Source organism: Molossus molossus, unplaced genomic scaffold, assembly GCF_014108415.1.
Source record: "Molossus molossus isolate mMolMol1 unplaced genomic scaffold, mMolMol1.p scaffold_m16_p_14, whole genome shotgun sequence".
NCBI lineage: Eukaryota > Metazoa > Chordata > Mammalia > Chiroptera > Molossidae > Molossus > Molossus molossus.
In genome coordinates, this window is record NW_023425349.1 from 37,719,816 (window position 1) to 37,735,846 (window position 16,031).

The window sequence follows — 16,031 nt, forward strand, 5'->3', positions numbered from 1 at the left end:
CCCTCTTCCTGCAGTCTCCTACAGTAGTGTGCAGTTTATGTAAACGAGAGGGTCATCTAAAGAAGGATTGCCCTGAAGACTTCAAAAGAATCCAGCTGGAACCTTTGCCACCATTAACACCCAAATTTACAAATATCCTAGATCAAGTTTGCATCCAGTGTTATAGTAAGTTATTAACATTTCTTTTGTTTTTTTGTTTTTTATTGATTTTTTAGAGAGAGTAGAAGAGAGAGAGAGAAACATTGATATAAGAGAGATACATTGATCGGCTGCCTTCTGCACACTTCCCACTGGGGATTGGGCCTACAACCCAGTAATGTGCCCTAACCAGGAAACAAACCGGGACCTGTCATTCCATGGGACGACACTCAATCCACTGAGCCACACTGGCCAGGCAATATTTCCTTTGATTTGTTAAAGTATTACATTGACATTTTCTCAAAGTCATCTGAATCACTAACCTGCTAGCTTCATTATAGGGACTAAGTCTGTTCCATTCTCCATTGTATCCACAGTGTTCTATGTGTCCTGTTGCATTTAGGACACACAATAAATAATTGTTAAAGATCGGGAAGGAGGCCCTGGCCGGTTTGGCTCAGCGGTTAGAGCGTCGGCCTGCGGTCTGGAGAGACCCGGGTTCGGTTCCCGCTAGGGGCACGTACTTCGGTTGCAGTTTGTCCCTGGCCCTGGTTGGTCGTGCGGGTGGCAGCCACTTGATGTGTCCCTTTCACATCGATGTTTCTCTCTCTCTCTTCCTCCCAGTCTATCTGTACAAAAAATGGAAAAAAAAAAAAAATGTCCTCGGGTGAGGATTAAAAAAAAAAAAAAAAAAAAGATCGGGAAGGAGGATCTTTAAAGTCTTTTTTTTTAAATATGTTTTTATTGATTTATATATATAGAGAGAGAGAAACATCGATATGAGAGACATACATCAATTGGCTGCCTCCTGCATGTCCCCAACTGGAGATCAAGCCCAAAACCTGGGCATGTGCCTTGACTGGGAATCAAACCGGAACCTCTCAGTCCATGGGACAACACTCAGTCCACTGAGCCACACAGCCTGGGCTAAAATCTTTTGTGTCAAATCCTCTCCCAAGGATATTTTTTCATTGATTTTCAGATAAAGTAGAAGGGAGGTATGAGGAAAGAGAGTGAAACAAGCATCGATATGAGAGAGAAGCAGCAATTGGTTGCCTCCTGCATGACCCCAACCAGGGCTGGGGATGGAACCTGCAACCCACGCATGTGCCCTTGACCGGAAATTGAACCTGCGACCCTTTGGTCTGCGGTCCCAAGCTCTAACAGCTGAGCCAGATTGGCTAGGGCAGGTTTTTAAAGGCTTAAGATTAGAGTACTATCATTTCCCAACTGATATTTCTTGGAATGTGTTTCTAGGTACAGTTAATAGTATTTTGTGACAAGAAGTATTCCACACTGCCCTGGCCAGTGTGGCTCAATCAGGGCACATACTTGGGTTGCAGGTTTGATCCCATGTCAGGGCGCATATGGGAGGCGACCAGTCAATGTATCTCTCTCACTCTCTCTCCCACCCTCCCACTCCCTCCTCTCTAAAATCAATAAACAAAAAAAAAGTTTAAGAAGTATTCCACAGGTCCAATAGGGAATAACTCTACCTCCTGCTCTCTCCCTTAGGGGTTCCCAGGGCACATTAGCATTATAAAGCCTTCTGAGAAATATGGTGAAGAACTTATTTAAATCTTTCTTTTGGTTAACGCTAATTAGTAACCTTCATAACAGCCCTCTAAGAAACACCGGTTTGGGCATCACTGGTATTTAAATTGAGATGCAGCTACTTAGAGTAGAACTTGAGGCATCCCACTGCCACCTCTTGAGGTGTCTGTCTGTGCTAGAAGATGACCGTTCTTTATGAGTGATTTAACTTTTTAAACCTTTTTGGAGGTTATAAGCTATGAAAGGAAAATGTAGGTCCTCATTAAATATATATGCACATGCTCTTGGAGAGTTCCCTGAGGCCACGCCTTTAGAGCTCTGGGTCTCTGAAACCCAGTACTAGAACCCTTGTTCAGATTAGTTTCCATTTCAGAAGTAGTTTTTGGTGATAGAATGTGGTTTTTTAAAGGCATCCTCTTTTACATTGTCTATGCTGTCTACCGAGAAGACACAAAATTTAGGGGTTTTTCCCTTTAAGCCTGTTAGGTTTTGTTTTATTAAAAATGTGGTTTTCAGAGAATGTGAACAATTTTTGGTTCTGAATATTTCTCTTTATTTTAAACAGAGGATTTTTCTCCGACTATTTTAGAAGATCAGGCTCGCGAACATATTCGACAAAACCTAGAAAGTTTCATAAGACAGGAGTTTCCAGGTAAATATTTTACCTTTAAGAAAAGAAGGGTAGTGTGACCTTCCTTGAGAAAGCACCCATGTGTTACAGGCACGTTAATTTGGAGAATAAGAACGTAATCTTGAAGTGATGGGGATAGGCATGCCCAGGGCAGTCTTTGGTCAGCCCAGTCATAGCTCCCAACAGAGAAGACAGTGGCAGTGTAGGATTTTGCTTAGCAGATGCCACAATGTGAATTTCATTGAGGACTATGTTTAGAGTCAAAAGTCTACACCTCTAAAAAGTGAATTTATTTAGAAAGTAGTAAGCTTACAATATTAAATATGTTTAGGTGATCTACATTTTCCTCAAAATGTCCTTACATTTAAGAATAAAGTGGCACTTGGTAGTCTTTATCCTTGTATTTATTTAAGGTAAAGTTTGAGAGAAGATATAATAAATGACTGATTAATAAGCGAACATAATTATGAGATTAATATTGGATAGTTAACTGGGTAACTTGATTCATGAGAGGGACGTTTTGATCTGAAAATTAAATGTACTCAGATAATTAGTTATTACTTTTCATATATCCCTAACAGGAACTAAATTGAGCTTGTTTGGCTCCTCCAAAAATGGATTTGGGTTCAAACAGAGTGACCTTGACGTCTGTATGACAATTAATGGACTTGAAACTGCTGAGGTACAGTGACCACATAAACTTCCATTTGCTGTGGCAGTGTGATTTGACAGCTTTAACTGACAGTACAGCTTGGTGTGTTCCAAATGTATCAGGACACAATCTGTCTGGCCAAATACAGTAAGAAGTCTAGAGGTGAATGTGAGGAGTAGAAAGCCTTGTACTTTCAGCCTGTAGTACAAAGTGGATTTGAAAGCGATATCTGGGGACTCCAGAAAGCCAAACCAGCCTCTCCAGTGTCCCATTGGCATGGCCACTAGGCTGACTTAGAGTAGCAGGCAGGCAATGTGGTATAATGATAAGAATGCTAAACGTACACGGTCCAGAGACCTGGATTCAAGACCCACCTGGTTTCATTAGTCCCTACTCCTGTGGTCTTTGGTTGATAATCTATAAAATGAAACTGGTAATTCTGGTCCTCTTGCTTTAGAAGATTGTTATGCACATCAGCTTGACTCATGTATGTCAGGAGTCAGCAAACACTATGGTCTGTGGGCTAAATTCTGCCCACTGCCTGTTTTGTAAATATAGTTTCATTAGAACATAGCCACACCTCTTCATTTGTGTATTATCTACTGCTGCTTTCACCCTGTAACTGGAGACTGGGTAGTTGCAACAGACTATATGGTCCACAAAACAAAAGGTTTGCCAGTTCTGGTGAAGATGAAAGATAAACTACTGTGAAGGTATAAAATTTGAGAAGTACCAAATCCCTACTCTTTAAAAATGTTTAACAGGAGTCCAGATACTATATATCTACGTGATTGGTGCTGTTGTTGCCCAAGATCTTTTTATGCCTTTTCTTAGTTTCAAGTCTTTGTCTTTTGAGGATGTATCTGATTTGGGAAAATAGCCAAGTTATCTAGCCTGACTTTGGTGACTAAGGTAGATATGCAATATTGGGATTGATATATAGAATGACCTTCATGTATATCATCCAAATGGAAGTTTTACATGATTTATATACTAGTATTTAAGGCATTTCTAAAATAAAATTTCTAATATATTCTGAGATGTATATAACCTTCAAAAAGACTTATGCTGGAAAGGGTCATCCCAACTTTTTTAAAAGTATGATCTATTTGAAATATTTATATTTGCTGTAGGACTTTAATTTGGTATGTTATATTTTTGTCTAGTTCTATGGCGAAACAGTCTGAGCTCAGTTACTCTCCATAGCAATTCATCAGCTCATAATGAAACTATAATGCAGCTCTGCCCAGAATGAATTAGACAGGGCACAAAAGCTCCCTCTTTTTTATGCTGGCACATAGGTACTTCTTAGTGACAAAATTACATAGAGAGAAAAAATGGAGGTCCTCATGGGTTCAGAGACTACTGGAGGTTCAGATTTCAGCCTTTGTTGAGCCTCCAAAAGCAGTTAGTAAGTAGAATGTATTGGAGGGGTTGTATCCTTAGGATACTTCCTATGAATACCAATTAATGCTCACCTAAAAGAGAAAAATGTGTATAGAATGAGTTGAAAATAATTTCATTATTTCTGAAGGTAATGTAAACTATTTATAGGTTAGAAACCTGTCTTCCATTTTTGTTACAGGGGTTGGACTGTGTAAGAACTATTGAAGAATTGGCTAGAGTCCTCAAAAAACATTCAGGTATCTCTATAAATTTTTTCTAAATATAAATATCTAAACACACACACACACACACACATATATAAATATACCAGCAAAGGTTTATTTAGAAAGTCATAGAGGTAGAAGTGAGCCATGGAGGAATTGAGCCAGCTGGGCTGCATGGGCTCAGGAAACAAGTTACAAAGGCAAAAGAAGGTCCCTTGGAGCTCAGGAGAAAAGGAAGGTGTGGGCAGTGAGAGAGAGCGTGCCATAAAAATATTTTTGTCTTTTTATTAGTAAACTTAATTTACTAATGCCACTAAAACACTATAGTGGCTTCAGTAAATGTGAGCTTCCCTGTCCTTCCTTTCCATCAGTGTAAGTTAGACTTCCTCTGTCTCCCACACAGACCTGTTGTGCTGAAATTTCTTTTGTCATTTACATACTTCTCACCCCCCTACCTATGAATTTCAGATCACCATCTATCTGCCCTCTAGATACCACCACTTAACTCTCAGAAGAAACTCATACTCCAGCATGTCAGCATGAACTCATTTTCCTCTTTACTGCATTCCTTCTGCTCCCTTCCGAGTCCTCTTTCTTGGTTGTTGACATTGGCATCCCTGGAATCAGAATGGATGAAGTGATAATAAACTTGTCCTGGACTCGATTCAGTAGAAGCTTAACATCAGTCATACCTAGATTTCAATCTCAGCTCCACAATTTACCAGCTGCATATTCCTAAGCAAGTTCATTTCTCTGGGTCTGGATTTCTTCATCTGTGAGGTGCAGGTGAATAGTCTTAGGAGGTCACATTTGTAAAGGATTCTAGGTTCTAGGTACTCAGAAAACAGGAACTCTTAACTGTTACAGCCTTCCTCCCTTATCACCCTGCCTCCACTTCCCCAACCCATCTATAGATGCTCCCAGACATGTCTTGCCGCTCTACATTCCTGTGCCACCATGACAGTTCAGGCCCAGATCATTTTTTTTTTTTTTATCCTCACCCGAGGATATTTTTCCATTTTTTGTACAGATAGAGTGGGAGGGAGAGAGAGGAAGGGAGAGAGAGAGAAACATCGACGTGAAGGGACACATCGAGTGGCTGCCACCCGCACAACCAACCAGGGCCAGGGACAAACTGCAACCGAAGTATGTGCCCTTAGCGGGAACCGAACCCGGCTCTCTCCGTACCGCAAGCCGACGCTCTAACCGCTGAGCCAAACTGGCCAGGGCCAGGCCCAGATCATTTTTCATAATGGTCACCCTGCCTCTATTCCAGGTGTCTCCAATCCATCCATTGCCAGAACCATTGTCTAAATAGGTGTGGTCAGTGATTCTCCCCAACTTATACCAGTGTATTGACTTCTCTTCGCCTCCAGAGATAATTTGTAGGATATGTATGTTCTCTATTTGGACTCTTCCCAGTTTCTTCCTTCTCCTATTACCTGTTGTTTCTTTTCCTCAAGTCCACTGTATCCTGCACAATTCCATGGAAGTTCCCTAAACATGCCATTTGGTTTCAGACATCTACCCTTCCCAATTGCAGTTTTCCTTTCCTGGTAAATCCCCTCAACCTCCTCTGTTTTTGCCTATTCTCCTTTTTCAAAGCCTAGCTAAGGCAATTTTCTTCTTTCCTTTTTCAGTTGATTCCTTCCTTTTACTGTCATAACCTCTAGCTCCATGACAAGTGACTTTTGCTTTAAGGGTTCAGATGATTGTCCCATAGACTTTCTCCATGTCAGATACAGTCATATGAAAGAATAGTTGAGGCCCACATAGTCCAGACTCTAGTAGATTCTTCTGTTTTGGTGTTTATCAAACTGACACCCCTACACACACACACACATGACCCAGTGAGTTCTTAGAAAGCAGTGGCTGCCTTCTTGATTCTCATACTTACATATGGGTGTGTTTAATGAATGTAAATTTTTCCAAAGGAGTCTTCCCAGGTATTTGTTAATAACTGAGAATTCTTGAACTGGTTCTACTGACTACAGTGAAACAAGCCAGAGTCAGGTTTACATCCATTTTATTTTGGAATGTTCACATAAGAGCTTCTTTGCCCAGCTATATTTAATGATACTCTCTTATTTCAACCTAGGGCTGAGAAACATCTTGCCTATTACAACAGCAAAGGTGCCCATTGTAAAGTTCTTCCATTTGAGAAGTGGTCTGGAAGTGGACATCAGTTTGTATAACACATTGGTAAGATATATCTTCTAGGCTCTTTCTTCAGGGAGATAAGGGGAAACAAATATCTCTTAAGCCATTCATTTCACTTTATGCATTCTTTCAGTAATTTATGAGTGCTTGCTGTGTGCCTGGCAGTGATCTGAGGATGGGGACATAATGAAGAATTAACTTAATATTAGCATTCACTTAAAGTGAGGTCAGAGTGGCAGTCACTTTTGTTTGGCTTGAACTTTGTTTTAATTTTGGAGTATGTGTTATCTTTGGTCTCATACCTGGTTTGCTTTAGGGCTTTATGGGACCTTTCTGGTCCCTAAGGGCATTTGATTTAAATAATACCAGGGTAGTTTGGGGAATTCATCCATCTACTTACAGGACACGGATTATTATTATTATTTTTTTTTATCCTCACCCGAGGACATTTTTCCATTTTTTGTTCAGGTAGAGTGGGAGGGAGAGAGAGGAACAGAGAGAGAGAGAGAAACATCGATGTGAAAGAAACACATCGAGTGGCTGCCACCCGCACAACCGACCAGGGCCGGGGACAAACTGCAACCGAGGTACATGCCCTTAGCGGGAACCGAACCCGGGTCTCTCAGGACCGCAGGCCGACGCTCTAACCGCTGAGCCAAACCGGCCAGGGCTTTTACTCTTTTTTTTTTTTAGGACACGGATTATTTTAATATCCCTAATTTTTTTAGGAATGTTCAGACTAAGTACATAGTAAGGTAATGGAAATCATGAAATCAGATGTCACTTACAATCTTAATTATTATCCCATAAGTTATTGAAACTTATCTTGGCATCATACGGAGCAGAATTTTCACTGATACATCACCTAAGGCAACAGAAACAAAGGAAAAAATGAACACATGGGACTACATCAAATTAAAAAGCTTCTGCACAGCAAAAGAAACAATCATCAAAATGCAAAGGCAACCCACTGTATGGGAAAACATCATTGCCAATGATGTATCAGATAAGGGGTTAATTTCCAATATATATAGAGTGCTCATACAACTCAACAAAAGGAAGACAAAGAACCCAATTAAAATATGGGCAGAGGAGCTGAATAGACACCTCTCCAAACAGGACATACAAATGGCCAAGAGACATATGAAGAAATGCTCAACATCACTAATCATCAGAGAGATGCAAATTAAAACAACAATGAGGTATCACCTCACACCTGTCAGAATGGCCGCCATCAACAAATCATCAAACAACAAGTGTTGGCGAGGGTGTGGAGAAAAGGGGACTCTAATACACTGCTGGTGGGAATGCAGACTGATGCAGCCACTATGGAAAACAATATGGTGCTACCTCAAAAAATTAAAAATTGAACTGCCATTTGACCCAGTGATCCCACTGCTGGGAATATACCCTAAGAAGCCTGAAACACCAATCAGGAAGAATATATGTACCCCCATGTTCATAGCAGCATTATTTACAATAGCTAAGATCTGGAAACAGCCCAAGTGTCCACCAATAGACGAATGGATAAAAAAGCAGTGGTACATATACACAATGGAGTACTATGCAGCAGTAAGAAAGAAAGATCTCTTATCTTTTGAGACGACATGGAGGGACCTGGAAAGTATTATCCTAAGTGAAATAAGTCAAGCAGAAAAAGACAAATACCACATGATCTCACTTATATACGGAATATAATGAACATAACAGTCTGAGGAATACGGTAGACCCAGAAACATGGAAGTAGGGCACAGACTGACATCCCTCAGAAGAGGGGGTGGGGGGGAGGGAGGGAAGAGATAAACCACAGAACTTATATGCATGTATGCATGACCAATGGACATGGACAACTAAGGCGGGGGTGGGGTGGGGTGGGGGGTGCCAATGGGGTAAAAAAGGTGAAATATCTGTAACAAAAAAATAAATTAAAAATTAAAAAAAAAACTTATCTTGGGAGAAGAAATACTTGTTTTAGTCTAAATGTGTTTATTCTAAAATGAATTATGGGCCCTGGCCAGTTTGGCTCAGCGGTTAGAGCGTCGGCCTGCGGTCCAGAGAGACCCGGATTCGGTTCCCACTAAGGGCACATATCTCAGTTGCAGTTTGTCCCCGGCTCTGGTTGGGTCGTGCGGGTGGCAGCCACTCGATGTGTCCCTTTCACGTCGATGTTTCTCTCTCTCTCTCTCTCTCTCTCTCTCTCTCTCTCTCCCCCTCTCTCCCTCTCCCTCCCACTCTATCTGAACAAAAAATGAAAAAATGTCCTCAGATGAGGATAAAAAAAATAAATAAATAAAATGAATTATGATATAAACCTTTTCAGAATATCTAGCTTAAAACTTTTTCTTCTAAATGATAGCCTTATAGTGTAATTTCCTTTTTAACAGGCTCTTCATAACACAAGGCTCTTATCTGCTTATTCAGCCATTGATCCCAGAGTGAAATATTTATGCTATACCATGAAAGTGTTTACAAAGGCAAGTATGCTTCCAGTTGTGACTTACCGGGAATTTTATTATACCTTCAGACCTTGTTGAAAACATGTCTTTTTTTAGAGAACCATAAGCATGTCAAAAGTTTCTTTTAACTATTTGGGAAGCCCTGCCCAACAAGCTCAAATTTTTTCTTAAATTTTACATGATTATATGATCTTGCTTGTGACTGATTGTTCTACTGCTTTGTTGGGTTCTTTGTTTTGTTTCATTTGGGTTTTTTTTTTCCTTATTTGGTTTTGTTTGTATATTTTAGCATTTGAAAATGTAATTTATATATTAGTGCCCTACAGAAGCACTTTTAGTGATAGTAGAATAGCTGTAAGCAGAAACTTTCCTTTGTGTTCCTCCTCTTTCTTCCCTTAGATGTGTGATATTGGCGATGCGTCCAGAGGCAGCTTATCGTCATATGCATACACACTTATGGTGCTATATTTTCTCCAGCAGAGGACTCCTCCAGTCATTCCTGTCCTTCAAGAGGTATTACTAAAAACACAATTACATTTCTTATCTGTAAAGGGGGGTGATCTTTGAGCCCTCTTCCTTCTCAGAAATTCTGTGGTTCTGTGGTTACATTTTCAATAATTTTTCTATAAGTTTTTGTATCAGTGCATTAAGTTTATAATCCATACTAATAGTGTAAAAATTAATTGCAGATATACAAAGGTGAAAAGAAACCTGAAATATTTGTTGATGGCTGGAATATTTATTTTTTTGATCAAATAGATGAACTGGTACGTATTTTAATAGTAAAGATTTTTTTTTTAACATCCTTGACTAAAAGTTAGCTATACTATGCTGTAGTGTAGATAGGTGTTCAACAACTATATGATTATTTGTTATATTCATATATATTTATTTTTATGATAGTAAAAAAAAACAAAACTAGCATGTAGATGTTTCCTTAGAAGTTGAAAACCTTTTTATTAATGTTTAGATGAGTGTTCATAGACTATATCCAGGATTTCTTTCATGGTTGATAATTTCAGATGGTTTGGTAACTTTTTCCAAATGAACGAATATTTGCTCTGTGATTTTGTACAGAGAGTTTGGAAAGACTTTTAATTATCACCAAGACTCTTAACATTTATTTCAAGATTCTTCCATTAACATGTATTCTGAGGTTTGATATTTAAAACCCTGAGCTCTCCAAGTCATAGGGTAGAGATTAATAAACTCATGTAAGTGGTATTTTAAAATGTGAAAGAAAAGTTTTAGAATTATATATTTTGTATATTTAAACTCTAGTTAATTAGAAATAAGTCCATATTTACATCATAAGATAGAAGTGAATATTGATATTAACACTTTACTATATATCATGTCACCCCTTGTTTTCTTCTATTTCTAGCCTAGCTTTTGGCCAGAATATGGAAAAAATACAGAATCTGTTGGACAACTCTGGTTGGGACTTCTTCGTTTCTACACAGAGGAGTTTGATTTTAAAGAACATGTTATTAGCATCAGAAGAAAAAGTCTGCTTACAACTTTTAAGAAACAGTGGACCTCAAAATATATTGTTATTGAAGGTATTGAAATCAAAACTTCAGATTGAATAGAAATAGAGTTTGAATTAGGAGGGCATTGTTCTTCATCCCTCCAGAGCTCTTCCTGGGCAGCCATGAGCCACTGGTTGGGATGTGCAGCCGGCCCCTCATTGCCTGCGGCAGGTGGAGCCATTTGTTTCCCGCCTAAAGATTTATTTTTAAATGACTGATGTCCTCATGTGGGGCCTCTCACAATAAGTCTTTGATCACCAAGACAGATCTTTTACTATTATTGAATACTTACTAGAGAATAAGGAAGGTCAGTAGAGATAAGCCAGCTTCGAGATCAGTGGGACTTTTATTTATTTATTTATTTATTTTTTTATTTTATTTTTTTTATCCTCACCCGAGGATATTTTTCCATTTTTTGTACAGATAGAGTGGGAGGGAGAGAGAGGAAGGGAGAGAGAGAGAGAAACATTGATGTGAAGGGACACATCGAGTGGCTGCCACCCGCACGACCAACCAGGGCCGGGGACAAACTGCAACCGAAGTACCTGCCCTTAGCGGGAACCGAACCCGGGTCTCTCTGGACCGCAGGCTGATGGTCTAACCGCTGAGCCAAACTGGCCAGGGCATCAGTGGGACTTTTAAAACCTTCCTAATACGAGTAAATTTTCAAGAACTTTATTTGCTACTAATGGAGGGTTTTTACCTATCTGTAATTATATATAAATTTTGACATTTAGTTTGACCGTGTTGAACCCTTTTCTTAGCATTGAATGCACAGATCCATGGACTTAGTGATGTTTATAATTGACTGTTGATTTTTCATTTTAAAAAGACCAAATGAAGTTTAAGTGCTTATAATGAACTGAGAAATGACTTAAGAAATATTATATTGATTTTAATCATACTTTTTTATTCTTTTGTTTTTTAATGTAGTTATATCACCTAAATGTGTTACCTCTAGGTCAGTGATTTTCAACGTTTTTCATCTCATGGCACACATAAACTAATTACTGAAATTATGTAGCATACCAAAATACATATATTTTTGTTGATATGACCAAAATTTTGCCCTGGCCAGTGTACTCAGTGATTAGTGTCAGCCCACACACCAGAGGGTCACAGGTATGTACCTGAATTGCAGGTCTGATCTCTGGCCCCAGTCCGGACATGTGCAGGAGGCAACTAATTGACATGTCTCTCTCACATCGATGTTTCTCTCTCTTTCTTTCCCCTTCTCCCCCTCTCAAACCCCTCCGTCCCTTCTACTCTCTAAAAATCAATGGAAAAAATATCCTCCGGTAAGGCTTAACAACAACAACAAAAGTATATTTTTGATTCATTTACACTGAACGGCTGTTGTATTAGCTGTTGTCATATTTTTATTTGACAGTCTAAGGGAAAATAGGTCAGTGCCCCTGACTAAATTGTCAACTATTGCATGTTTTAAAAATTCTTGCAGCAGCACACAGGTACAAAATCGCTGCTCTAGGTTATTTCTTTCATCATTACTTCTACCTATTGATGGTATGTGAACATATGTAAAATGAAATTCAAATCACAATGAGTTACAGATACGGTTTTAACTTTTCAGGATCTCTTGTGTCTAAAACATAGAACCTTTAACTATCTATTCTAGAATTGAGAAATTTCAGCGGTGGTGGTACTGTTTGTAACTGTATAGTAGCTAAGGTTATAGTATCTCAACTACCCCAAGTGAACAACCAAGATTACTAGAAGAAAGCATGACCAAACCTATTAAGAAGGAACCTTATCATAGCAATTATTAGTGTAAGGTTAAGCTGAGGGACAGGTCCTTTGCCTCAGTACTCTCGGTGAGTATAAATCCCTACCTGAGACACCCGGCTATCATACTATAGAAGCATAACAGACAACTGAAGGGTACCTCTTTTTGCTTCTGTACTCCTTTTGTATATACTAATATGTGAAATTCTCCCTTTTTTCAATATGCTGCCCCCAAAGATTTTGGGGGTTTTTTTGCTTTTCTTCATGTGTTTTTAAGCATTTATAAGAAATAATTAAATATCTACACATAATGTTTCAATTATGAATTGTCATGAGTGTAAACTTGCCTTATATTTCGGAATATATATTTCTTAGCTGTATAACAGATTTAAAACTCATTAAAAAGGTGGTTACTTAATACTTTTAATGATTAATTGTGTAACACTTTCTTGTTCTGTAGACCACTTACTGTATAAATAGTGGCACTTTTTGTTTGATTTTCTTATTTTCTTTTTTTTTTACTTAGATCCTTTTGATTTGAATCATAATCTTGGAGCTGGATTGTCAAGGAAAAGTAAGTTAACTTTGTTTGTAAATATTAACGTGATCTCCTTTTGTTTTTTTGTTTTTTATCCTCACCCGAGGACATTTTTCCATTTTTTGTTCAGGTAGAGTGGGAGGGAGAGAGAGGAACAGAGAGAGAGAGAAACATCGATGTGAAAGGAACACATCGAGTGGCTGCCACCCGCACAACCGACCAGGGCCGGGGACAAACTGCAACCGAGGTACGCGCCCTTAGCGGGAACCGAACCCGGGTCTCTCAGGACCGCAGGCCGACACTCTAACCGCTGAACCAAACCGGCCAGGGCGTGATCTCCTTTTATTTAATTCATTCAATTTAGCCCTTATTCTTTTCTTTTCAGTGACCAATTTTATCATGAAAGCATTTATCAATGGTAGAAGAGTATTTGGTATTCCAGTCAAAGGATTTCCAAAGGACTACCCCTCAAAAATGGTAAGTGTTTATTGGAAATGTCAAAAAAACAATTCTAAAGGCCCTCATTAAGCACTTAATTTGTACACATTACTTCAGTAATAACTTAAATACTCTGAAAATCTGGTAAGTCTAGCCAAGATAAACAATCATATCCTTTTTAAAACATTCCTGTTTTGAAGCAATTCATCAGGAGAACAGGGAGAAATAGCCAGAAGTAGAGTTTGGGAGGGAAAAATTAGTAATTCTGGTGCTGCTGCTTTTTTTTTGGTAACACATATAGGTGGCATTACTGTGCCAACCAGCATTGAGCTCCATGCCAGCCTCTGCCAAGCCCAGTTCACACATACCTAAGGATATTCTCCACTCTCATATCAAGTCTAGGTTTTCATTTTATTTTTTTATTACTATACTTGCAAAGAGTAATAAACCCTTTAATAGGACAGTGCTGCCTGTGCTAGAGGACTATCTGTTCTCATATAACCTAATACTCAGGTTTCTATTGAGCTGTACTCACCGAAAACAAAACAAAATCACGTTATGAACATAACATGTATTTCAGTGAGAAAAAACAGGGTTAGGAGCTAGAGGGGTTTTTTTTGTTTGTTTTATCCTCACATGAGGATATGTTTTACTGATTTTAGAGAGAGAAGAAGGAAGAGAGAGAGGAGGGGAAGGGAGTAAAAGGGAGAAACTTCGATGTATGAGAGAAGTATTGGTTGCTTCCTGTCTGGGGATCAAGCTGGCAACCCTTTGGTGCACAGGATGATCCTCCAGCCACTGAGCCACACCAGCTAGGACAGAGCTAGAGGGTTTTGTGTTTAGAATAAAGTTATTTTTTTTTCTGCTTCAATTGTCTGAATCCACACTTTTAATGAACCTGAACTATTCAGCATTTGATTATATCTACAGTCGGCCCTCATTTATCGCAGTTAATCAGTTCCAGACTCGTACGGCAATGAATGAATTTCCGCAAAGTAGGATTCTTCACTCTATCGTGGTTTTTTTCAAATATAGTATAGTATTTTTAAAAACCGCAATATAGAGTGAAGCCATGAAAGTCGAAGCGTGAAGTGGTGAGGGATGACTGTACATACACTTCTAGTTGTTGCTAGATATTGCTGTGGCAGTCCTTTAGTGCTTCCGAAAATTGTTCAGACTTATCATCTGGGGACTTTGTTAAGTGCAGATTCTGATTCAGGAGGACTTGATATTTCTTCCAAGCTCCTAGGTGATTCTGCTGCTGCTGATCCCCCACCTTAAAGAGGGAGCAGAGAGGCTCAAGTCCAGACCATTGTCTTTCCTTTCTTCTGATACTTTTCTTAAGAAGCCACAACAAAGCAAAGCTGCACATAGCCTCTTTCTTTTTCTCTGGAATGTATAACACAAATCATGTTCCTCAATTCATTAGGTTTTAGCCTTTTCATTTATTGAAAACAGTAAAGCCTTTGTACCTGGACTCAGCTCCTTCCAAGTCCTGAGGCAGCTGACTTTGGGGTTGTATGATGCTCTTATTTAGAAGTGCTGGAGGAAGCTGCCTTTATGGTTAAGGATAAACAGAGTTCTGCATGATGAAAAGGAAGGAATACATAAAATTGGAGTTTAGCTAAAACTATCCTGATTTAGACCTCACAGTGGTTTTAGATTTTGAAACTAAACAGTGTAAATAATATTTGTTAAAATAATGATAACATCAGTGTCGAGATAGAAGATTCCTGATTGCTGGTTGGGTTAGTTTTTGTGTTTTGATCTCATGTTAATAGTTCATATTTGTATATATTACATTATTCTAGGAGTACTTTTTTGATCCAGATGTGCTAACTGAAGGAGAGTTGGCCCCAAATGATAGATGTTGCCGAATTTGTGGGAAAATTGGACACTTCATGAAGGACTGTCCTTTGAGGAAAAAGTAAGTGAATGTTCAAAAGGTGTGGTTTTATTATGTTCTTAATATACCAGTTTTTAAATGATTCTATTGTAACAGAAAATAAACCTGTAGGAAATTCAGCTATTCTCAGATAAATTTAGGATTTTTTATAATGAAAATAAAGTGATTTAAAATATGGCCTTAAGTGCAGATGACGAGGACTGACTTCAGTGTACAGATGACAGTCTTCTGGGCCTGGTCCCTCTTCCTAATATTGCTCATGGCCCTAATCATTTCTCAGTCATTTGGTCATAGCCTCTTCAGCCTGGTTGGAAGTGAAAAGACGAAACAAATTCTTCCCTTTTACGTCAGTGAGAGAAGTTCGGAATCATTTCAATGAAAGTAAAAGTGGTTCCTTCAGGATGTCAGTTACACTACTAATGTACAATAACTGAGGTGTACCAGGTTGGGATTTGGACTCACTGACAGTTTACCGAACTGCAGAACAGTTCACTTGTACACAGTTTAACCCTTAATATTGCTATAGTGACCTACTCAGTTTGGTCACCGTGCCTTTTTCTGCATTGTGTTTGCAGGAGAGCAAGGGAACATGGTTTTGGTTGCTTGCTTGGAACATATTATTGTTCAGGGTGATAGTGGTGGTTTTTTTGTTTTGTTAATCCTCACCCAAGGA

The 16,031-nt window shown here is 38.9% G+C and overlaps 1 protein-coding gene across 1 annotated transcript in view; it reads left to right on the forward strand.

Annotated features, from left to right (window-relative positions):
- The window catches only part of TUT7 (terminal uridylyl transferase 7), a 56,856-nt gene that overhangs the window by 26,809 nt on the left and 14,016 nt on the right, over positions 1–16,031 (forward strand). Inside the window, exons 13-24 of the mRNA XM_036261437.1 lie at positions 15–165; positions 2,258–2,344; positions 2,905–3,005; positions 4,561–4,618; positions 6,684–6,787; positions 9,130–9,219; positions 9,601–9,714; positions 9,891–9,968; positions 10,586–10,763; positions 13,003–13,050; positions 13,400–13,491; positions 15,264–15,379. Of these exons, the coding sequence (XP_036117330.1) occupies positions 15–165; positions 2,258–2,344; positions 2,905–3,005; positions 4,561–4,618; positions 6,684–6,787; positions 9,130–9,219; positions 9,601–9,714; positions 9,891–9,968; positions 10,586–10,763; positions 13,003–13,050; positions 13,400–13,491; positions 15,264–15,379 (1,217 nt within the window). The remainder of the gene's footprint in view (positions 1–14; positions 166–2,257; positions 2,345–2,904; positions 3,006–4,560; positions 4,619–6,683; positions 6,788–9,129; positions 9,220–9,600; positions 9,715–9,890; positions 9,969–10,585; positions 10,764–13,002; positions 13,051–13,399; positions 13,492–15,263; positions 15,380–16,031) is intronic.